At 47.9% G+C, this 24,471-nt stretch overlaps 1 protein-coding gene across 1 annotated transcript in view; it reads left to right on the top strand.

Annotated features, from left to right (window-relative positions):
- Positions 1-24,471, top strand: part of c10h11orf65 (chromosome 10 C11orf65 homolog) — a 154,933-nt gene that overhangs the window by 80,670 nt on the left and 49,792 nt on the right. The window contains exons 7-8 of the mRNA XM_085999101.1: positions 13,160-13,372; positions 15,294-15,427. Of these exons, the coding sequence (XP_085855227.1) occupies positions 13,160-13,372; positions 15,294-15,427 (347 nt within the window). The remainder of the gene's footprint in view (positions 1-13,159; positions 13,373-15,293; positions 15,428-24,471) is intronic.

Below are 24,471 nucleotides of genomic sequence, written 5' to 3'. Positions count from 1 at the left end.
ATCGTTCCTGGCTGCCATTTTTCTGTTCGGTAGTCGCGGGCCAAGACTGGTTGCCCTACATTGGAAGCTCCTTGTTGGCTCCTCATGGATGTGCTGGAATTGCTTACTCTCAACATCTCTTCGTACATTTGGTCTGAGCAAATCCAGGCGAGATCTTAACCTTCGGTTAAAGAACATCATGGCCGGGGCCTGGTTGGTGACTGCATGTGTCGCATTCCGGTAGGCGAACAGGAAATTGTCCACCTTATGCTGCAGCGGAATGTTGTCATTGTACATAGCCTTTATTGCCTTCTTAAAGGTTTGTACGAACCTCTCAGCCAATCCATTTGTGGCTGGATGATACGGGGCGGATGTGTAATGCCTTACCCCATTTTTCTTCATAAACCTCCGGAATTCTTCGGACACAAACTGTGGTCCGTTATCGGAGCAAATCTGTTCTGGCAAGCCGTTCCTGGCAAAAATGGTCCATAGGACTGCAATAGTTTTCTCCGTGGTGGTGGAGGACATTTTGATGACCTCAGGCCATTTTGAGTGCGCATCCACAGCTATTAAAAACATTGAGTCCATGAATGGACCAGCAAAATCAATATGCACCCATTGCCATGGAGATGAGGGCCACTCCCATGGGTGTAGAGGGGCATGTGGTGGTGCATTTTGGACTTTCTTGCATCCTGAGCAGCTCTTGGTCAGGTCCTCAATTTGTTTATTGATTCCCGGCCACCACACATAAGCCCTGGCAAGGCTTTTCATTTTTACCCCTCCCAGATGACCCTCATGAAACTCATTGAGCACTCTCTCCCTTAACTTGGGTGGAATTACCACTCGGGATCCACACATCAAGGTCCCCCGGCACACTGACAGCTGTTCTCTTCTTGTCGAGAATGCTGGCAACAGTGAGTCGCCATGTGCTGGCCATCCCTTCACCGTCAAATCATATACCCGAGACAGTGTCGGGTCATTTCGGGTCTCCTTTTCTATACGAGCGTTAGTTACCGGTAGGTATTCAACTATAGTCGAATGAAATATTTCGACAGGATCCACTGCTGGTGCTTCCTCCGCAGTAGGCAGTGGCAGGCGTGATAGCCCATCTGTTCTGGACCGATGGACATTATGTGACATTCTGGACATTTTTACATGCAATAGCACCCTCTGGTGGCGGTTATTGTGTTAACAGTTTGTATGCTGGAAAGGTCATCTGATCTTTCTTCCTGTGTGAGGTCATTTGACCTTTGTTCCTTTCTTCCTGTGTGAGGTCATTTGACCTTCCTACCTTTCTTCCTGTTGACCCCAGGAAGCAGTTTTGCCAGGAAGAACCTGACTTGAGTAATGGAGAATTTGCTATGAGAGGTTCCATTACAATCCAGTGTAATCTGACTTCATATGTTAGGCCAAGCGCAATATCTTTTCACAAATTTGTTCAAGTAAAAGCTTCAAAACAGCAACCGCTTCAGGAAGAATTATTTTGAATGAGTGTTTAACTTGCTGGATAGCTAGATAGGAGCACGTCTAGCGCGGCCAGTACAGTGAAAAGATAGCAATACGGCTAGCAGTGAAAAGATATCAGTGAAAAGATATCAGTGAAAAGATAGCAATACGGCTAGCTGTGAAGAGCGGAGCAGGAGGAACCCAGAGTAAGCCTTAACCTCGTAGAGCACATCTACCTCACATCAACATGTCAGAAGATAATAACGAAAATGCTTTGAAGCAAGTAGAAGACCTTAAACAGGCAAAAGAAACTGTAGAACGTGACAATCGGTCTATAAGCACCGGTTACTACAGATCGCAAGTTGGTTCACGGTCATCGGGTGGTTCTAGAGTAAGCATAGCCATCGCCAAAGCACGGGCTAAGCTAGTAGCAGCTCAAGCCAGAGCTGCGCATACGGACAGTGAAATAGAAATAAAAGTAAGTCAGGCCCGTCTCCAAGCTGAACCCCAAGCAGAACAGGCCCGGCTCCAAGCAGAACAGGCCCGACACCAATTGGAACGCCAGGCTGAACAGGCCCATCTCCAAGCCACATTAGAGGCTCTGCAGCAACAAAAAGAGATGGATGCTGCATTAGCCGAGACACAAGTATTCGAGGCAATTTTGGAGGGAGCTGATCCCAAGACAGCTTACAAACCTTTAATTCCCGTTCCGTGGCAGAGTCCACGACAGCGCACCATAGATTACGTGAGCGACCATGCCAACATACAGTTTACAGGAGGAAGGGATGGAAGCCCGCACATCTCTACAGACGCAAGCACTTCGTATAACATGCCACAAGTTGCCAACCAAGGTCAAAGCAGACGGCGTGCGTCAAGCCGCAGAGTCTCCCCCAGCAGAACGGAAGACACGGTGCAAAGGAATAGGACGCCGAATAGAGAAAGTGAGAGGCAAATCCCCTCTCGGTTCCTTGAGACCCCCAACAGAGCCCCCAGCCAAGGCAACCCTGGCCAAGGTCCCAGCACCTACGACCTCGCCAAATACCTTGCACGCACCCAGCTGGTGACTTCGGGGTTAATCAAGTTTGATGACAGGCCAAAGAATTATCAGGCTTGGAAGTCCTGCTTCCACGATGCCACATCGGGCTTAGACCTGTCGGCAGGAGAAGAGCGCGGCCTCCTTATCAAAGAAGCCAAAGCCAGGAACGACCCCAGCTTCAACTTCTTCTCCTCCCACCCAGCACTTGCCAGAAGAGACAAGTTCGACAGACATGGAAAGACACCAATATCTGTCCACAGAATGCAAGTGTCCTCAACTGAGCACACAAAGATTCAGAAGAAACCTGAGGATATGAGCAAACAATGCCCTATCCACAACAAGCCCCATCCTTTAAAGAACTGCAGAGGCTTCAGGGAGATGTCCCTGGAAGATCGGAAACAATATCTTAAAGAGAACTCTGTATGTTTCAGGTGCTGCTCGTCCACGAGCCATCTCGCCAAGAACTGCAAGGTGGATGCAAAATGCACAGAATGTGAAAGTGATCGGCACATTTCAGCACTATACCCAGGCCCAGCTCCTTGGAAGTCAGAGACGCCTCCTCCCGCTTCAGAGCACGGCGGGGAGAGAGAGGGAGCTGCTGGTTCGGAGATTACATCCAGGTGCACCGAGGTGTGTGGAGAAGGAGTGAGCGCAAGAGCATGCTCCAAGATATGCCTCGTTAATGTGTACCCCGTAGGATGTCGCACACTGGAGAACAAGCCATCTCAGGTGAGCACACTCAAGACTTCCATCTTGGAGAATGGTCGTCCAAGCTACCTTACCCCATGCAGTAGTCAGATCCGCGTGGTGTTTGACTCCAGTGCACCATATCAGGGAGTCTCTCTCAATGACGTACTCCTCACAGGGCCCGATCTTAACAACAGCCTCTTGGGAGTGCTCATGAGATTCAGGAAAGAGCCCGTCGCCATCACTGCCGATATCCAGCATATGTTTCATTGCTTCGTGGTGAGAGAAGACCACAGAGGCTTCCTCCGCTTCCTGTGGTATCGGGACAATGACCCCAACAGAGACATTGTGGACTACAGAATGCGTATCCATGTCTTTGGGAATAGCCCATCCCCTGCTGTCGCCATATACGGACTAAGGAGGGCTGCCAAGGAAGAAGACGACGACTTTGGCAGTGATGTGAGAGGGTTCATCGAACGAGAGTTCTACGTCGACGACGCACTGAAGTCATTCCCGACCGAAGCAGAGGCCATCAGTACCCTCGGACGAGCCCAGGAACTACTTGCACTATCCAACCTCAGGCTGCATAAGATAGCCTCTAACAGACCAGCAGTGATGGAGGCATTCCCTCCTGAAGATCGTGCTATGGACGTCAAGGACCTAGACCTCTTCACTGATGACCTCCCCCTACAGCGTAGCCTAGGGGTGTCGTGGAACATAGCAACAGACACGTTCACGTTCCAAGTCCTAGACGCCAAGAAACCCTTCACACGTAGAGGAGTGCTCTCTACAGTCAACAGCCTATACGACCCTCTCGGCTTCTTAGCCCCTGTCACCATACAAGGCAGGCTGCTCCTCAGGGAACTCTCCACACGCGCTGAAGAGTGGGATTCACCTCTCCCTGAAGAGATGGAAGCAGAGTGGGACAGATGGAGAGACTCACTCCAAGACTTACAGGAGATCCGAATACCTCGCTGCTATTCGTCTTTCTCTCCCTTAAATGCCCAATTCAAAGAGCTTTGTGTCTTTGCAGACGCATCCGCTAAGGCCATTGCAAGTGTGGCTTATCTGAAGGTCACCACTCGAGAAGGACAAAGCAAAACCGGCTTCGTATTTGATAGAGGCAAGTTGGCACCCCAGCCAGACCTCACCATGCCCGGATTGGAACTGTGCGTAGCAGAACGCAACCTACCCCCTCACAGCATTCTACGGAAGCTGCATCCTATCATCAACACCAACGGACCGTCTCCGAGGTGGTTCTTCTTTTGTCGCCAGAGGACTCCAGTGACAAGTAGAGTTCGGACTATGTGGAGTCGTTAATGACCCCAGACGGGGAGTGTTCTGGACCGATGGACATTATGTGACATTCTGGACATTTTTACATGCAATAGCACCCTCTGGTGGCGGTTATTGTGTTAACAGTTTGTATGCTGGAAAGGTCATCTGATCTTTCTTCCTGTGTGAGGTCATTTGACCTTTGTTCCTTTCTTCCTGTGTGAGGTCATTTGACCTTCCTACCTTTCTTCCTGTTGACCCCAGGAAGCAGTTTTGCCAGGAAGAACCTGACTTGAGTAATGGAGAATTTGCTATGAGAGGTTCCATTACAATCCAGTGTAATCTGACTTCATATGTTAGGCCAAGCGCAATATCTTTTCACAAATTTGTTCAAGTAAAAGCTTCAAAACAGCAACCGCTTCAGGAAGAATTATTTTGAATGAGTGTTTAACTTGCTGGATAGCTAGATAGGAGCACGTCTAGCGCGGCCAGTACACCATCAGCATTTCCATGCTGTTTTGTGCCCTTATATTCAATCTCATAGTGGTGCGCCCCTAGAAAGAGTGACCATCTTTGTAGTCGTTGCGCAGTCATCACCGGAACGCCCTTCTTCGGATTAAAAATGGAGACAAGAGGCTGGTGGTCAGTCAGCAAGGTGAATTTCTGCCCGTGCAGATAGTGATTGAAATTTTTCACTCCCCACACTAGGCTGAGGGCCTCCCTGTCAATCTGGGCATAGTTACGCTCGGCTGAGGTTAGTGATCGTGACGCAAAGGCTATTGGCCTCTCTGAGCCGTCCGAGAATTTGTGCGACAGCACCGCTCCAATGCCGTAGGGTGACGCATCACACGCCAACCGAATTGGTAGTGCTGGGTTGAAATGGGCCAATACCTCTTTCGATGTGATTAGTGTTTTGCTCTTCTGGAAAGCTCGTTTACATTCGTCACTCCACTTCCATGGCACTCCAGTTTGCAGTAGGGTGTTCAGTGGGTGTAGTATTGTAGACAAATTTGGCAAGAACTTATGGTAGTAGTTTACCAGCCCGAGGAACGACCTCAGTTGTGACACGTTTTCCGGTGCTGGAGCCTTGACTACTGCCTCAATCTTTTCTGGGGACTCATGTAACCCCTCTTTATCGATAACGTGGCCACAATACGAGATCTGTTTTTTAAAAAACTCGCATTTGGGGCGGTTAGCTCGGAGCCCATATTCCTTCAATCTAGTGAGCACCTGCTCCAGGTTGGCGAGGTGATCACTGTCATTTTTGCCCGTGACCAGGATGTCGTCCAAATAACACTGGGTCCCTGGGATCCCTTGCAGGACTTGTTCCATTGCCCTTTGCCAAATAGCCGGAGCTGATGCTACCCCGAATACCAGCCGGTTGTATTGGTAGAGACCTTTATGGGTGTTGATTGTGAGGTATTTTTTTGATGCTTCTTCTACCTCCATTTGCAGATACGCCTGGGCCAGATCAATCTTAGTGAAGCGTTTCCCTCCAGATCGCGAGGCGAAAATATCTTCAATCCGCGGAAGTGGATATTGCACGGTGTGAAGGACTGGGTTCACTGTTACCTTAAAGTCCCCACAGATGCGAACCTTCCTTGGTTCCCCAGGCGTGCTGCTCAATGACTTTTTCATCACAGGGACAATGGGTGTAGCCCACTCGCTCCAGTCTACCTTGGACAGTACTCCTGAACGTTCCAAACTCTCCAGCTCTGCTTCAACGGCTGGGCGGATCGCATAAGGTACCGGTCTGGCCTTAAAAAATTTTGGGCTTGCGGTTTCTTCGATTTTAATTGTTGCTGTCATGCCTTTTAGTGTTCCGAGTCCTTGCTGGAACACTTCTTGCGCGTCGGTTAGGATCTTTGACAGTCGCCCAGGTGTGACGTCGTCATCCTTTTTGGCAGCCACAGTCAGTGCTTGTATGGAATGCCAATCCAGCTGTATTTTCCAGATCCATTCACGTCCCAGTAATGGTGGTCCTCCACCTTGCAATACATACAGGTCTAGTTTTGGTGTTTCCTTACCGTTATATATAACGGTCACCCTTATTTTTCCTTTGGGGTAGACTTTTTGCCCCGTGTACGTCTTCAAAATAATTTTTGTGTCTCTCAAGGGTATGTGTGAGAATAGCCACTCGTAGTCCCGTCAGTTTATGACTGTTAGGGCTGATCCTGTGTCCAATTCCATTTTTACCTGGACTCCTGCTATCTTGAGAGTGACCCAAATGGTCCGGTGATCCTCCGGTTTGATCACATTATGTAGTTTCAGACAACTCAGCTCCCTGCTTTCGGAGTCGTTATCACTCTTTTGTTCATCTGAACTATTCTCTGTCACCTTATGTACCACCTTGTACTTTTCTTTTGGAGATTTCTTATTGCTGGTTTTCTTTCCTGACCTGCAGACTCGTGCTATGTGTCCTACTTTTCCACACTGTCTGCACACTTTGTCGTTGAACCAGCAATCATTGTGGTTGTGTGTTGTTCTGCCGCAGCGATAGCACTTCCCTGTTCTGTATGACATTTCGTTTGTGCCATATTCTTGCGGTCTCTGTTGTATCTCTGCAGCGCCCCATGCTGCTGCTTCATATGATACCGCAATGCTGAAAGCCTTGTCCAGCGTAAGGTCCTTTTCAGATAAAAGCCGTTTCTGGGTTCCTTCACTTTGAAGCCCACACACAAACTTGTCCCTTAAGGTATCTGCCAGTCCCGTTCCAAACTGGCAGTGTTTCGATAGTTTGTGCAGTTCTGTTAAATATTCAGCATTGCTTTCATCCTTATGCTGGTTCCGTTTGTGAAACTTGAATCTTTCTGCTATCAGCAGCGGTGTGGGGTTTAAATGTTCCTGTAGTATCGTCACTATGTCTCCAAAACTCTCTTCCACTGGCTTCGCTGGGGTTACTAGATTTCGTAATAAGCCATACGTCTTTGCACCCATTAAATTTAACAATACCGGCGCTTTCTTGTCATCTGACACCTCATTTGCCTTGCAGTATACCTCTATTCGTTCGACATATGTAGTCCAATCTTCGACTTCATTGTCAAATGCGGTGATACTGCCACTCTTCGGCATTTTGGGTGTGGTTTAAAATGGCTTAAAATGGCATTTCCCGCGCTTTCCTTCCTCCCCCGCTGCTGCCAACGCCGCTCTCGGCGGTCCTCGTGGCAATGGTGGCGCCCTGTAGCTTTCACGCGCTTCTCCTGCGCTGCTGCCAACGCCACTCTCGGCGGTCCTCGTGGCAATGGCGGCGCCTCGCGGGTTTCTGCGCGTCCCTCTCCTCGACGCTGCTCGGCCCCTGAACACCTGCTGCGCCCTGTGCGCACTGCCCTCTCTCTCTCTCTCTCCCGTCGACGCTGCTCAGCCCTTTGCTGTGCCGCTCGGTCGGGCTCTAGCCCGCCGCTGTCCGGGAAGGGTCTGCGCACTACCTGTTGCCAGCCCGTTTCGCTGGACCACCGCGACTGGAAAGCCAAGCCTGGCTCTCAACAGCCTCCCCTGCAATTCTCGAGTCACTGCTGGATGACTGGGCGGTTGCCCGTGGTCGACGCCCGTGCCTCTGGCCTTGACCTCCAATCTACTGGTCTCCAGGAACGAATCCCTGGGAGGTGATACAGAGTTGCAGGTAGGATCGAATTTGCCTCGTCGCCAATGTTGTGTCCGTCAGTAGTAAGACACAGACTGCAGGAGAACGGTACAACAGGTGTTTACTCAACGTGGCTCACTCTGGAACTGAACTGTACAGATTACTACTCAGTGCTATATACAGGTGTGGTCACTGCCGGTACTACAGTATACATGAGCTGTAAAAAGTAGTTCCCCCCTTAAAGGTATATACATTACAGTAATGAGCAGGAGGTTTTCTAGCCCATGCTTGACCTGAAGCCATGCGACTTCATAGGGTCCGGAGTCAATGCTGAGGACTCCCAGGGCCACTCCTTCCCAACTGTATACCACTGTGCCGCCACCCCTGGTGAGTGTCCTGTCGCTGGGACAGGACATACCCAGGGATGGTGATGGAGGAGTCTGGGACATTGGCTGAAAGGTATGATTCTGTGAGTATGACTATGTCAGGCTGTTGCTTGACTAGTCTGTGGGACAGCTCTCCCAATTTTGGCACAAGTGACCAGATGTTGGTGAGGAGGACTTTGCAGGGTCGACTGGGCTGTGTGTGCTGCTGTCATGTTCGTAGCCGGTGCCGAGGCCGATGCCGGGTTTATTCTTATTATTGTGTTTCGTAGCGGTTTGTTAAAACTGAATGGCTTGCTAGGCCATTTCAGAGGGCAGTTAAGAATCAACCACATTGCTGTGGGTCTGGAGTCACATATAGTGCCAGTGCCCTCCAGCACTGATGCTGCTGGAGAACGACGGGGTCAAGAGGACGGTACTTAAACTGTATTAGTGGCACATCTCAAGCACCTACCATACCCCAAAGGCTGGAAACTCCAGTGTGTCTTTCCTATTCTGGGGGGATACCTAGTCCCGCCCCCCACCTCACCAGAATAACCATTGCCGAATCTTTGTGGTCCCAGCCTGCATCTTCACCCTGGTAGAGACCACTTCTACCCATCAAGAAGTCAATAAGCCTCCTCTATCTCACTCAGTGCATCAGCCTCCAAATGTACGCTGGGTCCCCTATAAGGGGAATGATATGGGAACTCCTGCCGTGCCAGTGACATTGTTTGGGGTGGGTGGAGGCTCCGCCCCAAACAAGGCCACAGGAAGCCTCCAGGGCAGGTCCAGGGCCCGGCATGCCTGAGTCCCGGCGGAGTTTGTGGTAGTTCTGGCAGACTACCACGAGTTATGGTGGGAATCCACTGGAGCGGTCACGTAATTTCGACCCCTAGATTTATCTGTATAGTTAGATAATTTCACAGAAGCAAGAGAAAACCACGTCCTAAACAGATTTAATCTTAGTGAGAACTATAATGACGTTTTTTAAAATTTGAATAATCTTTAAAACTTATTGGATGCAAGTAATTGTATCAGAGGTTCACCAAAATCTCACCTACAGTAACAGTTTTTGAAATACTTTTAATCGTCATGAAACAGTGAATAAGGCGCAATACATTGTTATTTCTGACTAACTATATGGGAAAATTTCCAATGTGTGCTACGTACAATGGAATTATAAACCCATACTTTTTATGATTATGTCACACATAGCACAAAAAGAAAATATTTCTCCTTTATTTCCATATAAGCATTTAAAAAGTAATAAATGTGTTAATTTGACATAAGATACAATGCAGTTAGCTGTGTATGTTCATGGCTGTCCTCGTGGTTGCTTCATACAACTTCAATGTGGACATTTAAAAGAAATTAACACTTTTTTTCAATTTAACTGAATTGTTTAGCTAACTGAATTAAGTGGGTTCACTATTACATTATCTCATTGGTAATCCTGTTTACCAATGTTAGCAGCAATCTCTGAGTCAGCCAGTCAGTGGTTCAAGTCCCACTCCAGGATTTGCAGTACCTTGTCTAGGCTGATACTTGAGTACTGTACTAAGGGACTACTGCATTGTCAGAGTTGCTGCCTTTTGGGTGAGATGTTAACCCAAGGCTCTGTCTCCCTGTTCAGGTGGACATAAAAGATCTGGCATTTTTTTTTAAAAACCAGGGAATTCTTCCAGTATCTTATTTGACATTCTTCACTAATCTAACACCATCAAAAAACAGATTATTCAGTCATTCATCTCATTCCTGTTTGTGAGACCCTGCTGTGTACAAATTGGCCGCAACATTTGCTTACAAAATAACTACACTTCAAAAGTAATTGACTGTGAAGGGCTTTTGGATGTCCTATGCTTGTGGAAAGCACAAAATAAATGCAAGTTCTTTCTTTCCCTTCTGGGATTTGTTTATACCTCTGTACTACTTTTGGGATGCTCCGGCTTAACACAGCAATTCTGCCAAACTTAGATAAGGCCAAATAGGATGGATGGCTTATTTGGAGGATGGGGAAGAGAATGAAAGCAGGGATGCAAAGCAGGTTGGACTGCCCTTGTCCGTCATCACCCACAAAGGCATATCTATAGACAACAACATATCTAACTTGGAAGGTTGGTGGAAAACTGCCTTTGAAGACTGCACTTTACTAGAGTTATGCCATCTCCTGGATTCTAACTTCCACCCAACTTCCATCACAGGGATGGTACAGTCAGTGGCTGTTAAGCCCTGAAATTTTATACCTCATTCCAAACTGCCATATAAACTTCAAATACATCGTTCAATCTGTAATTAATAGCTGTATCAAGAAGGTGACTGATGTGTTGTACATTGAGGCAAACAATTTCATCACTTTCCCTATGGCCACATGGCAGCAAGTGAGGGGGCTGTGCAATATTTTCACATGGCAGGATTCCCCAAAGTCCAGAGTATCAGTGATGGCATCTATATGGCCCTAAAGGCCCCATACACACAATTCCATTACCTTCATGAACTGCAAGGATTCCCACTTCTTCAATGTGCAGGTAATTTGTGACCATCAAAATATGATCATGCAAGTGAATTCCTGCTTCCCAGGCATTTCAAGGCAATCCATTGTGCTAGGATTATTCGAAGACAATGAGACATCACAAATGTATTTTACGAGACTAGGACTATCCTCTTCATTCTTACCTTATGACAACATTAAGACGGCCAAAAACAGCAGTTGAATGTAGATACAATGAGGCTCATCCAGCCACAAAGATCATTATCAAACACTTAAGATGCCTGAACAGATCAAGGGCATCTTGCAATATAGCTTGTAGGGTCTCCAAGATATCATTATGGTCTGCTGCATGTCCACAACATTGCCATTGAAAGAAGCATGGAGCAGGTGGTGGAGGAGGAAACACCCACCCGCAGTCAAGGGGAAACCAAGACAAATATGAGGATTCAGAAAAGATCTCCACTGTACCACCTTTGTAAGCAGCAAGAGCCATATGTAGGCTCTCATTTACAAGACTTTCCCCAGTCTTCATTGGCCAATCCATGAATAATCTCCATTGGTGCACAATGCAGTGGTCAAATGCACCATTGGCAATATCATCATCTGTGCTAACCCAGCACCTGTGGCTCTAATCCCTTTCATTTGCTATTACCTCATTCTACATCATCACAAGAAACTCTCTTGTCGCAATGAATTAAAGTGCAAACAAATGTAATAACCTCTAAGTGATTCCTAGTGTTTTTTGCCCGGATCACACATCCATGGCATAACTAAGACCGCCTATTTCCACCTCCGTAACATTGCCTGTCTCTGCCTCTGCCTCAGCTCATCCACTGCTGAAACCCTCATCCATGCCTTTGTCACCTCTAGACTTGACTATTCCAATGCACTCCTGGCTGGTCTCCCACATTTTACCCTACATAAACTTGAGGTCATCCAAAACTCGGCTGCCCGTTCCGAGTTCCGTTCGCCCATCACCCCTGTGCTCGCTGACCTACATTATTTCCCGGTTAAGCAACGCCTCGATTTCAAAATTCTCATCCTTGTCAAATCCCTCCAGGGCCTCGCCCTTCCCTAGCTCCGTAATCTTCTTCAGCCCCACAACCCCCCGAGATATCTGTGCTCCTCAAATTCTGCCCTCTTGGGCATCCCTGATTATAATCGCTCAACCATCGGTGGCCGTGCCTTCAGCTGCCTAGGCCCTAAGCTCTGTAACTCCCTCCCTAAACCTCACTGCCTCTCTTTCCTCCTTTAAGATGCTCCTTAAAACATACCTCTTTGATCAAGCTTTTGGTCATCTTCCCTAATTTCTCCTTATGTGGCTCTGTGTCAATTTTTTGTCTTATAACATTCCTGTGACGTGCCTTGGGACGTTTTACTACATTAAAGGTGCTATATAAATGCAAGTTGTTGTTGTACTTCCTCTTGGGGTGTTGTACCCTATATTTTCTGATTAGGTCAATATGAAATGGATTTAGGCAACCTTGCAAAAAATGAAAAATACGCCCAAATTACACTAAATCACACTCAGGAAGATCAATAATGATAGCTGCTGTTATTGCAGTAAGAGATGCTTTTCTGATATTATGGTTCAGACATGTCAGGGGCCAAGCGCATTTAGCTCCTGCTATATCTGTCCTGAGTGTGCTTAATATTGACATTTGATGACAGAGGTGGAAAGTATGCCATTCTTGAGCAAATTCACTCGACAATATGAGGGTAATTTTCCCACCGGGCGACTTCAGTGGAGAACTTGATCCGCCCAAAGCGCATATCGAAAGTTCCGGTGTTTGCTTTTGCGATTTTCCATCCATTTGCATTAATAGGCCCTTGCTTGAGTTTCCAATATAGGCTGCCTCTGGGTGAGGTTCCCACCAGTGGCGCAAAGGCAGAAAATGATCCCTTATAAATGCAAGAAAATAACCTGTTATTTGACCAGGTAGATTTCACCTTTTGTTTACATCATTTACATGACACAGCTCAGTTTCTGGTACAAATGTTTTTTGTTTTGAAAATATCTGTCTTGGAACTGAATACAACTTAAGTTTTGTTGCTAACGCACACATACAGACTTCCATTAAACGGTTCAGACAATGGTAGATGCAGCATTTAAACTACAGCGCTGACACTAGTGACATTCTCAACTTCGGCAAATGTGTGCCTGCACTGTTATCTGTTGTTGCAGTTGCTTTTCTACAAAATAAAAGCTACAACATTCCTAGTACCACTGTTTGTAAATAGAGGCTCACATATTTTGCTGATTTGATTCAAACTGACTTGATTATTCCTGGTCTGGTTTATAGGAAACATTTCCTCCAAAAATCTACTACAAAATATTCACTCACCGACCGATCGTGGATATGTGTGCGAACAGTCCCAAAGATTATACTAATCCTGCTGTCAAACAAAAAGTACCCAAACGAGTTCATAGCCATAACCCTGTAAAAATTCCGGATGATCGCAGTGGATGGTACAAACGACAGGAGAATAATGAGTGGAGAAGTCTTTCAGATAAGGTAGTCACAATTTTCCCATTGCTAAAGCAAATGATCTGAATATATGTTACCTACTTGGAGACTTCAGTTTACAGGGCTATTTAACTGACAATTGGGATGTATGCTAGAATTGCTTGGGCTGACATGTTCTTACGGACGAACATTAGGCAAAAACAAGACCTGGATTGTTAAATTAGTTCAGGGATCTTCTTTTGTTGTTGTCTTGCAGTTAGTGTTCTAAGTGGACAGAAGCAGAGGGCAGGTCAGTACAGGAGCTTGGATAGGGAGTTGGATCTAAGATGGGTGTTGACAGTAGGGTGTATGTGAGGTTCATCCTGAGGGGAGATGGTGATAGCTGAATGTATATAACTTCCATCCTGCGGCAGGCTGGTGAAGCTGAGTGTATGTGAAGGTTCATTCTGAAGTGAGGTAGTGACAACATGTGTGACGTCTATCTTGAGATTGTATGGTGACATATGAGCTGTGTAAGTCCCAGACGGATGCAGGTGGTGTCAGATGAGTGTATGTAAGGTTAATCCTGTGGTAGGATATTTACAGCTGAGTGTATTTAAGATCCAACCACTACTCTTTTGTGTGTTTGTTGTTCGAAGCATTCAGAAATAGTTCCAGTCAAAATTCAAGATTGTATATCACTGATGCTATCGCTTGACAAGCCAGAGTCGCGTTATGAAGGCTTTTTTACCTGTTTAATAAATAAAAAGGCAAATAATGCTACTTTGTTCATACACACTCTCATTTTGGTCTTTGCTTTGCCCTTTTTTTTACCAAGGCAAACCTGTGTGATCTGTATTAGGTCCCCCCCCCCCCATAAGCTAAATATACATTGAGTTTTCACAGGAAAATCTGTCCACCAGACCCTTTAAAACAAACTCGAAAACTAGGAAACAATGAGACGTCGGTATAATTCTTTTAAATCATATTACACAACCTACTACATACAGTGACCATGATATTACTGCTCCAGACAGATACTCGGGGGGGGGGGGGGGGCGCCATCAGAAAAAGTTGTACGCGTGTAGTTCTAATCTGTTTATGCTGGATGAAGCTAGAAGTTCACATCCCTGTGTGGAGCCTCAGAAAATGCACTTTATAAAATGTGCGATTGAGGCGGGGTTCATCACTCTGCACGTACTCAGTTCCCTCTCTTGACGAATGTGAGCTTTCAGAACCGAGATGGAGCCCAGTTTTAAAAAACAAAATAATATTGGACAAATCAAAACCAGAGTCAAATTACTGACCCTAAGGGAAATTCTGAATTTTAAAACATTATAAATATTTTGTCAGACAGACTCTTGTTGGGTTTCTTCTCCAGCTTGTTTTGCACCTCAGATTAAATTGCTGTGATTTTGGCTAAATCACACGTGGAGTAAATTTAAATAGCTTCATGAATACCTTCCTCTGCTCCCCACTGCCCACCCCCCCCCCCCCCCCCTCACCACCATTTCCAGTAATTGAGGGATCTAGACCAAGGGGACGTAGATATATAAGATTAACTGTAATAGATTTAGGACATAGAGTAACCAAAACTTTTTTTATTCAGAGGGTTGTGAGGTGGTGCAATGCACTACCAGAGTTAGTGATTGAAGAAGAGACCATGTCAACATTTAACAATAGATTAGATAGGTGGTTGAAGGAAAGGGGAAATAAAAGGATATAGGAACAGGATGGGTATGAATGAATGAATGGTTGGACCGAACAGCCTGTTTTCATATTGTAATTTCTATGTAATTCTCTGTAATAGTTCATGATGCATGTGTTATCTCCTCCTTGTGACTCAATAGAAGAAAATCCTACCCAAGTAGTTTAAGTTAATATTATCTACTTTTTGGTAAATCTTTTGCTTTATTAATTCATACATATGGGCATGAGAGTTTTATTTGTTAATTATACATCCATTAACCTTCTTTTGTGTTTTGTTCAGTACCTTGGAACCACTACAGATTATATGCAGTTTGAGTCTAACAGAAAGACAACATTTCATCATTCCATATTCCAGAGAAGACAAGAAGTCATGAGAAAGCAAAAACAAAGAAAAATTGAATGGATGAAAAAGATGTGAGTTTAAACAAAAGTATATACAATCATATCAAGATTGGGTGAGGTGCACTGGTAGCAACAGATACTCTCCGCTAGAGAGAAAGAAAAACAATTAAACTTGGGCTTTGTGCCTGCTACCCAAGCAAAGTTTCAGCAATCTTCAGCAACTCATTAAGGAATGGAGGAAAAACAGTTAGAACTCACCTGCACCACTTTTTTTTTCATGTCTCTCAATTTTCTTCTCTCTCCACCGCTCCAGAAGGTGGTTGATTCCTTGCAAGGGTGGCAGTTGCTCGCTGACTCTTGCCCAAATAATCATTATTCATGTGAGCCTTGACAGTGAGTACTATTTGACTTTGAGGGACATCCCACCTAAGTATGTTTCTGCCATCATTTGGTATAAACCAGGAATTGGTCCCTTTACTCAGTGAACTATTGCAGGACAGACCAGGGTTCGATGCCTTTACCCAGTGAACCTGCTGAGGGAGCCTCAATAAAAAAAGGACAACTTCTGTTGAATTTGTGAGCCTTGTTTTGTGGAGTAATTTAGTGTTTGGTGAGATAATGTTGATTCAGTGAAGTTTTGTACCTGTGGGCCAGCAGTCAGTTAATTAGATATTGTGACATTTTATTGTAATATTAAAATACCAAGTGTACCAAGTATAACAATTTTTGATCCATCTGATTTATAGCACTTGGAGTAAGGGGGAAGGTCCTCTGATTATGATCAGGATGTCTCTCCTAATCTTTGCTGTGCTTATGTAACCTGAATTAATTCTGTGTCCATTCACGTGCACATTTTGGCTGCTGCTCTGGACCCGAACCCATTAGAACTATTTCTTTTTTCTCCTTCTTGACCCCTCTTGGACCCTTGTCGCCTGTCTCCTCCTCTTGTCACCCAATTATGCCATCTTTAATTTCTCCCACTCTTGGGTACATTGCCCCACTAATCCGTATATGAACCCATCACTACTCCTTTGCCTTCCTACTCTCCTGTCACAGTTCCAGGCTTGAATCCCCTTGGATAAGCCGCCAGCTACCCTCTCTCTCGTTGACCTTCCCACCAAGTCAACCACCACTGGGGGCTAACCTTGACTACCTCCTTCCTAACTGCTCACCCCACCCACCACTGCTGGCTTGAATTATGCCAGTGTGTTAATAATGACTACTCCTGTCCACATTTCCCTCTAGCATATCCATGCACTCACAAACAATGTTCTTGCCATCCAGAACCTTATAGTTGATGATTACATTGACATCCTGGCTTTGACTGAAACTTGACTCACGGGTAGCAACACCTTTCCCCTTACTGAAGCCACCCCTGTGAAATTTTCCACCACCTGCCCAACAAGTTTCTGAACATAGTGTCGACTCCCAAATCCGTGCCTGTCTTTCCCATAACTCCATGTTTGAATCTTTCCGACCAGGTTTTCATTCCTGCCACAGTATGAAAACAGCCCTAACCAAATGGCATCCTCTGTGATCGTGACTGTGACCATGGTACATTATCCCTCCATCATCCTCCTCAATTTCTCTGCAGCCTTTGACACAATTGACCGCACCTTTCCTCCATTGATATAGGACATAGACAGACTGGTGAAATGGGTAGACACATAGCAGATGAAATTTAACGCAGAGAAGTGTGAAGTGATACATTTTGGAAGGAAGAATGAGGAAAAACATAGAAACATAGAAGATAGGAGCAGGAGTAGGCCATTCGGCCCCTCGAGCCTGCTCCGCCATTCAATGAGATCATGGCTGATCGTCCAAATTCAGTACCCTGTTCCTGCCTTCTTTCCATATCCCTTGATCCCCCTAGCCTTAAGAAATATATCCAACTCCTTCTTGAATATATTTAATGAATTGGCCTCTACTGCCTTCTTTGGTAGAGAATTCCACAGGTTCACCACTCTCTGGGTGAAGAAATTCCACCTCATCTCTGTCCTAAATGGCTTACCCCTTATCCTTAGACTGTGACCCCTGGTTCTGGACTCCCCAACCATCAGGAACATCCTTCCAGCATCTAGTCTGTCTAGTCCTGTTAGAATTTTATAAGTTTCGATGAGATCCCCTCTCATTCTTCTAAACTCCAGCGAGTACAAGCCCAATCGACCCAATCTCTCCTCATACGTCATTCCTGCCATCCCAGGTATCAGCCTGGTGAATCTTCGCTGCACTCCTTCCATGGCAAGAACATCCTTCCTCAGATAAGGTGACCAAAACTGCACACAGTACTCCAGATGTGGTCTCACCAAGGCCCTGTACAACTGCAGCAAGACATCCTTGTTCCTGTACTCAAACCCTCTCGCTACGAAGGCCAACATACCATTTGCCTTCTGAACCGACTGCTGCACCTGCATGCTTACTTTCAGCGACTGGTGCACAAGGACGCCCAGGTCTCGTTGCACTTCCCCTTCTCCCGATCTATTGCCATTCAGATAATAATCTGCCTTCCTGTTTTTGACACCAAAGTGGATAACCTCACATTTTTCCACGTTATATTGCATCTGCCATGCTTCTGCCCAATCACCCAACCTGTCCAAATCATACTGGAGTTTCTCGGTATCCTCATCACAGCACACACGCCCACCCAGCTTTGTGTCGTCTGCAAACTTGGAGATATTACATCTAGTTCCCTCATCCAGATCATTAATATATATTGTGAATAGCTGGGGTCCAAGGACCGATCCCTGCGGTACCCCACTAGTCACTGCCTGCCACTCGGAAAAAGAGCCGTTTATTCCAACTCTTTGCTTTCTGTCTGCCAACCAGTTCTCTATCCAAGTCAATACCTTGCCCCCAATCCCATGTGCCTTAATTTTACACGCTAATCTCTTATGCGGGACCTTATCGAAAGCCTTTTGAAAATCCAAATACACCACATCCACTGGTTCTCCCTTATCTATTTTACCAGTTACATCCTCAAAAAATTCCAGTAGATTAGTTAAGCACGATTTACCTTTTGTAAATCCATGTTGACTTTGTCCGATCCGGTCACTTTTTTCCAAGTGTTCTGCTATTACATCCTTTATAATGGACTCTAGCATTTTCCCCACTACCGATGTCAGGCTTACCGGTCTGTAATTCCCCGTTTTCTCTCTATCACCCTTTTTGAACAGTGGGGTGACATTAGCTACCCGCCAATCCATGGGTACTGTTCCAGAGTCCATCGAATTTTGGAAGATGACCCGCAATGCATCTATTATTTCTAGGGCCACTTCCTTAAGTACCTTAGGATGTAGATTATCAGGCCCTGGGGATTTATCAGCCCTCAATCCCATCAATTTCCCTAACACCATTTCCCTATAAATACTGATTTCTATCAGTTCCTCCCTGTCATTAGACCCTATGGCCTAGAAATTCAGTATAGCCACGTTTGGGGCACTACAGCCGGGTGGCCGCTAAGGTTTGCGCCCGGCGCAACTTCGCGCCACCTTCGCCGATATTCAGTGGCATCGCCCCAAGAGGTTGCTGCTGCGCTAAAACAGGCGATGCACGACTATCATTAGGCGCTAAGCCGGCGGCCCGGGGCGATACCCCCGAGGGCGGGCGCAGCGCAGGTGCGGCGAGTTGCTGATTGACGGCAGACACTCTGGCGCCGGTGAGCTCTTAAAGGGGGAGGGTGGATTTGTTTGCCTGCCACGCCCTGCACACTGCAGCCCTGAAGCAAGGCCTGACCACTGCTGCTTGATCTGTGCAACGCCCAGGACTATGGAGAAGGCCAGGGAGAGAGCGCAGCACTTCAGCGACGGTGACCTGAGGGTGCTGGTTGGCGCAGTGGAGCGCAGGCGCCATGTTCTGTTCCCTGAAGGTGGCAGGAGGCCGCTGCCCAGTGCCTATCGGAAAGCCTGGCGGGAGGTGTCAAACAGGGTGACCTCCAACAGCGTGGTTGCCAGGACTCCTGTGCAATGCCGGAAAAAGTTCAACGACCTCACTCGGGTTGTCAGGGTGAGTACCCTTTCCAGTGTCCTCCTCATCCCTGCATGTGCACCTCAGTTTATGGGCAAAGGGACCTGAAAGTCCTAATGCCCAGCCCTCATCCAGCAGCTATGGGACTGTCATGAAAATCACTTGCACATTCAGCACTTTACACACTGTACAAGCTATTCGACCATGGGAGGCAGTGCAGAGAAGATCAGGGCTTCACACTGTCAGGGCTAGTCCACCATGGGAGGCAGTGCAGACAAGATCAGGGCTCCACACTGTCAGGGCTAGTCCACCATGGGAGGCAGTGCAGACAAGATCAGGGCTTCACACTGTCAGGGCTAGTCCACCATGGGAGGCAGTGCAGACAAGATCAGGGCTTCACACTGTACTTAGAGGCCGTCCTTTCTCTTGCAGGCCAAGGTGGCGCACAACCGGAGGCAGCAGCGTGAGACCGGGGGAGGCCGTCCTGACCTCAAAGAGCTCTCCGACCTGGACCAGCGTGTGGAGCGCATTATGTCAGGCCGGCTGATTGGCCCCGTCGCCAGTGGCGATGCCGACCCTGTTCTGGGCCCCACTTGCGCCTCAGAACAGCATCCTTTGCCACTGTCCGACCAATGCAGTGCATAGCAGCACTCATGCCTCCCTCGCTGCCGCCCTGTCCTCACTCTAAAGCAACTCTTGTGCCTCCCTGCTTTCAGATGCTGAATCGCCAGGTGAGGAGGCGGGCCCTCAACCTGGCACTGTGAGTGAATCAGAGGGCGAGGAGGAGGAAGAGGAAGCCGGACCATCAGTGCCACCCTCAGCCGAGGCAGCCCATGGCGATGACGGGGACACGTCTTCCCTGGAGGGGAGCCGGGGGGAAGGGTCGGAGGAGAGTGAAGGTCCGGGGCCCAGCGGCCTGCAGCAACGCGGGGGGGGTGGGGAAGCTCGGCGGACTTCTCCCCGGAGGGTGAGTGCAGCCTCCAGTCCTGCGACGGTGAGCGCAGAGGAGGTGCGGCTCCTAGAGGAAATGGCTGCCCAGGCTGAGCGTAGGCACACTGAGCTCATGGCTGCAGTGGCAAGGATGCCTGACTCCATAGAGTCACTGTCAAGGAGTGTGCAGGAATTCAGGGCAGCACAGGCGGCTTCTAGCCAAGTGCTCAGTCGTGCCGTCCATTCACTGGCTGGTGTCATGCGGACACAGACCAGGGCCACACGGGCACTAACTGCTGCCACCCTCGCTGGATCGGCCAGGCATCGCCAGGGCACTCGCCGCGCCGCAGCAGCCCAGCAGTCTGTGCTTCAGCAGATTGCTGCACATGCTGCAGTGCTGGCCCGTGCGAGTGCCACTGTCTCAGGCGACCAGGGAGTACCTGTGATCTGTCAGGTTGGCAGCATTCCTGCAGCCGACACTGCCACTCCTCCATTGCAGCTGCCACCAGCTGCTGGACAGACTGCTGCCGCACAAGCAGAGTTGGAGCAGTCAGCAGCCGGCCCCTCCAGGGCCAGAGCTGGTCCAGGCCAACCCCCAAGGGCATCTGCCGTCTCGCGATCTGATCCTCAGCAGCCTTCCCCCAGCCTTGCTGCAGCCACTGGGGTCCCATTGAGGAGGAGCTGCAGGGCGGGCAGGGGCCAGTCACGGATGCGAAAGGCATCACCCTCGCAGGGCAAAAAGTAGAAGGTGTGCCCAAATGTTTTGTTTCACATGTAAAGGCCGAGACTGGTCGATTTGCGTTTTTTGAAAGGCCGAGACTGGTCGATTTGTGTTTTTGAAAGGCCGAGACTGGTCGATTTGTGTTTTTTGAAAGGCCGAGACTGGTCGATTTGTGTTTTTTGAAAGGCCGAGACTGGTCGATTTGTGTTTTTTAGGGGGGCTTCTCTCCATTAGTTTGTTATGTGGGAAGGGCAGAGGTATCAAAGTAATAAATGTTCTTAAATCGCACTGTCCATGCTTTCTTTTGGAAGTCCTGGTTGCCCTGCTCGGCTGAGGGCTTGTGGAGTGGCTACATTCATCTTGTGCCAGCCATTCCCTGAGAGGGGGCCTAGAACCGACGTTCAATAAGCCGCCGACGGGCGGCCCTTGCACTTTCTGCCTCCCTCCTGTGCTGGTCCTCCTCCTCCTCCTCTGGTGGTCCTCCAATGTCTGGTGGCAGTGGTTGAGTCCTGCGGATAGCCAGGTTGTGCAGCATGCAGCACACGACCACGAAATGGGAGACTCGCTCAGGCGAATACTGTAGGGCTCCTCCGGAATGATCCAGACAGCGGAACCGTTGCTTCAGGACGCCGATTGTTTGCTCAATGATGTTCCTGGTTGTTGATGGCTGTCATTGTATCCCTCTTCAGCAGGGGTGCTGGGCGCACGGAGCGGGGTCATCAGCCAGGTGCACAAAGGATAGCCTTTGTCCCCGAGAAGCCATCCTCGTGGGCGAGGCTGGGCCTGGAACATGTCTGCCACAGAAGTCTGGCACAGGATGAAGGCATCGTGGCTGCTGCCTGGAAAGTGGGCATTGACAGCTAGGATGAGCTGCCTGTGGTCACACACCAACTGCACGTTGAGCGAATGGTAGCCCTTCCGGTTGCGGTAATCCTCGGCATTCTCTAGAGGTGCCCGCAAAGCCACATGCGTGCAGTCAATGGCGCCCTGCACCATGGGGAAGCCCGCTAATGCTGCAAAGCCCATTGCACGCTGTTGCTGCTTGACAAGGGCCATGGAGAAGGAGATGAACTGACGTCTCCTTCTGAAAAGGGCATTGGTCACCTGGCGGATGCAGCAATGTACGGCAAACTGGGAGATGTTGGAAATGTCCCCAGTAGCGGATTGGAAGGAGCCAGTGGCATAGAAGTGGAGAGACACCGTCACCTTCACTGCCACCGACAGAGACGTCCTGCTCCTCAGATGTGGCTGCAGATCTCCGCGAAGCAGGTGGCAGATCTCAGTGACCACCGCCCTTCGGAATCGCAGCCTCCGAACACACTGCTCGTCAGACATGTTCAGATATGAGAACTGCTGGCGGTATACCCTGGGTGGGTAAGGCCTCCTTTGCCGATGCCTGTTGCCCCCTCTCCATCTGGCCATGACTGCCACTCTCTCACGGCGTCTCTGAGCCCTTTGAATGCAATGGAGAAGGCCAACGTTTGCACCCATTGCAGCCCCCATTATATGTTTCCAATCAATGATTTGGCTCTGAAGTTAAAGACAAGTGCAAAGCTGTGGCCTGAAGCCACAAGTACCTGTGCGAGTGTTGAGCCAAACCAGAAAGCTCTCTACCTTTGTCTCTCTGCAAAAATCCGTCTCTCACAAAGAAAGAGTTTTGCAAAATGGCTGCCTTTTCTACTGCAGGAGGAGTGCCCTTTAATTTGCGCCCCCCGCGCCCCGCAGCGACTGGGAACCGTTCCCCTCTACCAGTCGCTAGGGGCGCCAGGCGCACAATCGGCCGGCGCCACTGGATTTCCGGTTTGGGGCGCACAAAGGGCGTTGCACGATGAAATGACGTCAGGATCTGCACGCGCAGCTGAGTGCGCGCAAAGGCTTTGCGCCGTCGCTAAATCTTTACTGAAGTTGGGGAGAGGAGCAGATCGCGCTGCGCCCGGCCACTAGCCGCCTAGCGCCCCACATCTCCCCCTCCTAAGGCACTACCGGCTGGCGCAAACAACTGAATTTCTAGGCCTATGTTCCCCGACATCTTTGGGAGGTTATTTGTGTCCTCCTTTGTGAAGACAGAACCAAAGTATGTATTTATTTGGTCTGCTATTTCTTTGTTCCCCATTATAAATTCCCCTGATTCTGACTGCAAGGGACCTACGCTTGACTTCACCAATCTTTTTCTCTTCACATATCTATAAAAGCTTTTATAGTCAGTTTTTATGTTCCCTGCAAGCTTACTCTCATACTCTATTTTCCCCCTTTTAATTAATCCCTTTGTCCTCCTTTGTTGATTCCTAAACTGCTCCCAATCCTCAGGTTTACTGCTTTTTCTGACTAATTTATATGTCCTCTCCTTGGATCTTATGCTATCCCTAATTTCCCTTGTTAGCCATGGTTGAGTCACCTTTTTTGTTTTATTTTTATGCCAAATTGGGATGAACAAATTTTGTAGTTCATCCATGCGATCTTTGAATGTTTGCCATTGCCTATCCACCGTCAACCCTTTGAGTGTCATTCCCCAATCAATCCTACCCAACTCGCGCCTCATACCATCGTAGTCTCCTTTATTTAAATTCAGGACCCTAGTCTCCGAGCCAACTATTTCACTCTCCATCTTAATGAAGAATTCTATCATATTATGATCGCTCTGACCCAAGGGACCTCACACAACAAGATTGCTAATTAATCCTTTCTCATTACATAATACCCAGTCTAAGATGGCCTGATCTCTAGTTGGTTCCTCGACATATTGGTTCAGGAAACCATCCCGTATACACTCCAGGAATTCCTCCTCCACAGTATTGTTACTAATTTGGTTAGCCCAATCTATATGTAGCTTAAAGTCACCCATGATAACTGCTGTGCCCTTATTGCACGCTTCTCTAATTTCCCGTTTGATGCCATCCCCGACCTCCGCATTACTGTTTGGAGGTCTATATACCAGTCCCACTAACGTTTTCTGCCCCTTGGTATTTTTCAGTTCTACTATACAGATTCCACATCATCAGAGCTAATATCCTTCCTTTCAATTATGTTAATCCCCTCTTTAACCAGCAATGCTACCCCACCTCCTTTTCCTTTTTGCCTATCTTTCCTGAATATTGAATATCCCGGGATATTGAGTTCCCAGCCTTGGCCACCCTGGAGCCATGTTTCCGTAATCCCAATCATATCATATTCGTTTACCTCTATTTGCGCAGCTAATTCATCCACCTTATTACGAATGCTCCTTGCATTAAGACACAAAGCCTTCAGGCTTGTTTTTTTAACGCTCTTAGATCTTTTAGAATTATTATTTACTGTGGCCATGTTTGATTTAAACCCTTGATTTCCCTGCCTGTCACTTTTGTTTTTCTGCTTCCTGTCTTTTGCTTTTATCCTTGTTTCCCTTTCCTCTGTCTCTCCGCTCAGGTTCCCAACCCCCTGCCATTTTAGTTTAAACCCTCCTCCAGAGCATTAGCAAACACTCCCCCTAGGACATCGGTCCCGGCCCTGCCCAGGTGCAAACCTT

Source organism: Somniosus microcephalus, chromosome 10, assembly GCF_052327205.1.
Source record: "Somniosus microcephalus isolate GS21.2 chromosome 10, FLI_Smic_1.0, whole genome shotgun sequence".
NCBI lineage: Eukaryota > Metazoa > Chordata > Chondrichthyes > Squaliformes > Somniosidae > Somniosus > Somniosus microcephalus.
The sequence above is the reverse complement of the archived record's forward strand: the minus strand, read 5'-3'. Positions and strand labels throughout refer to the sequence as shown.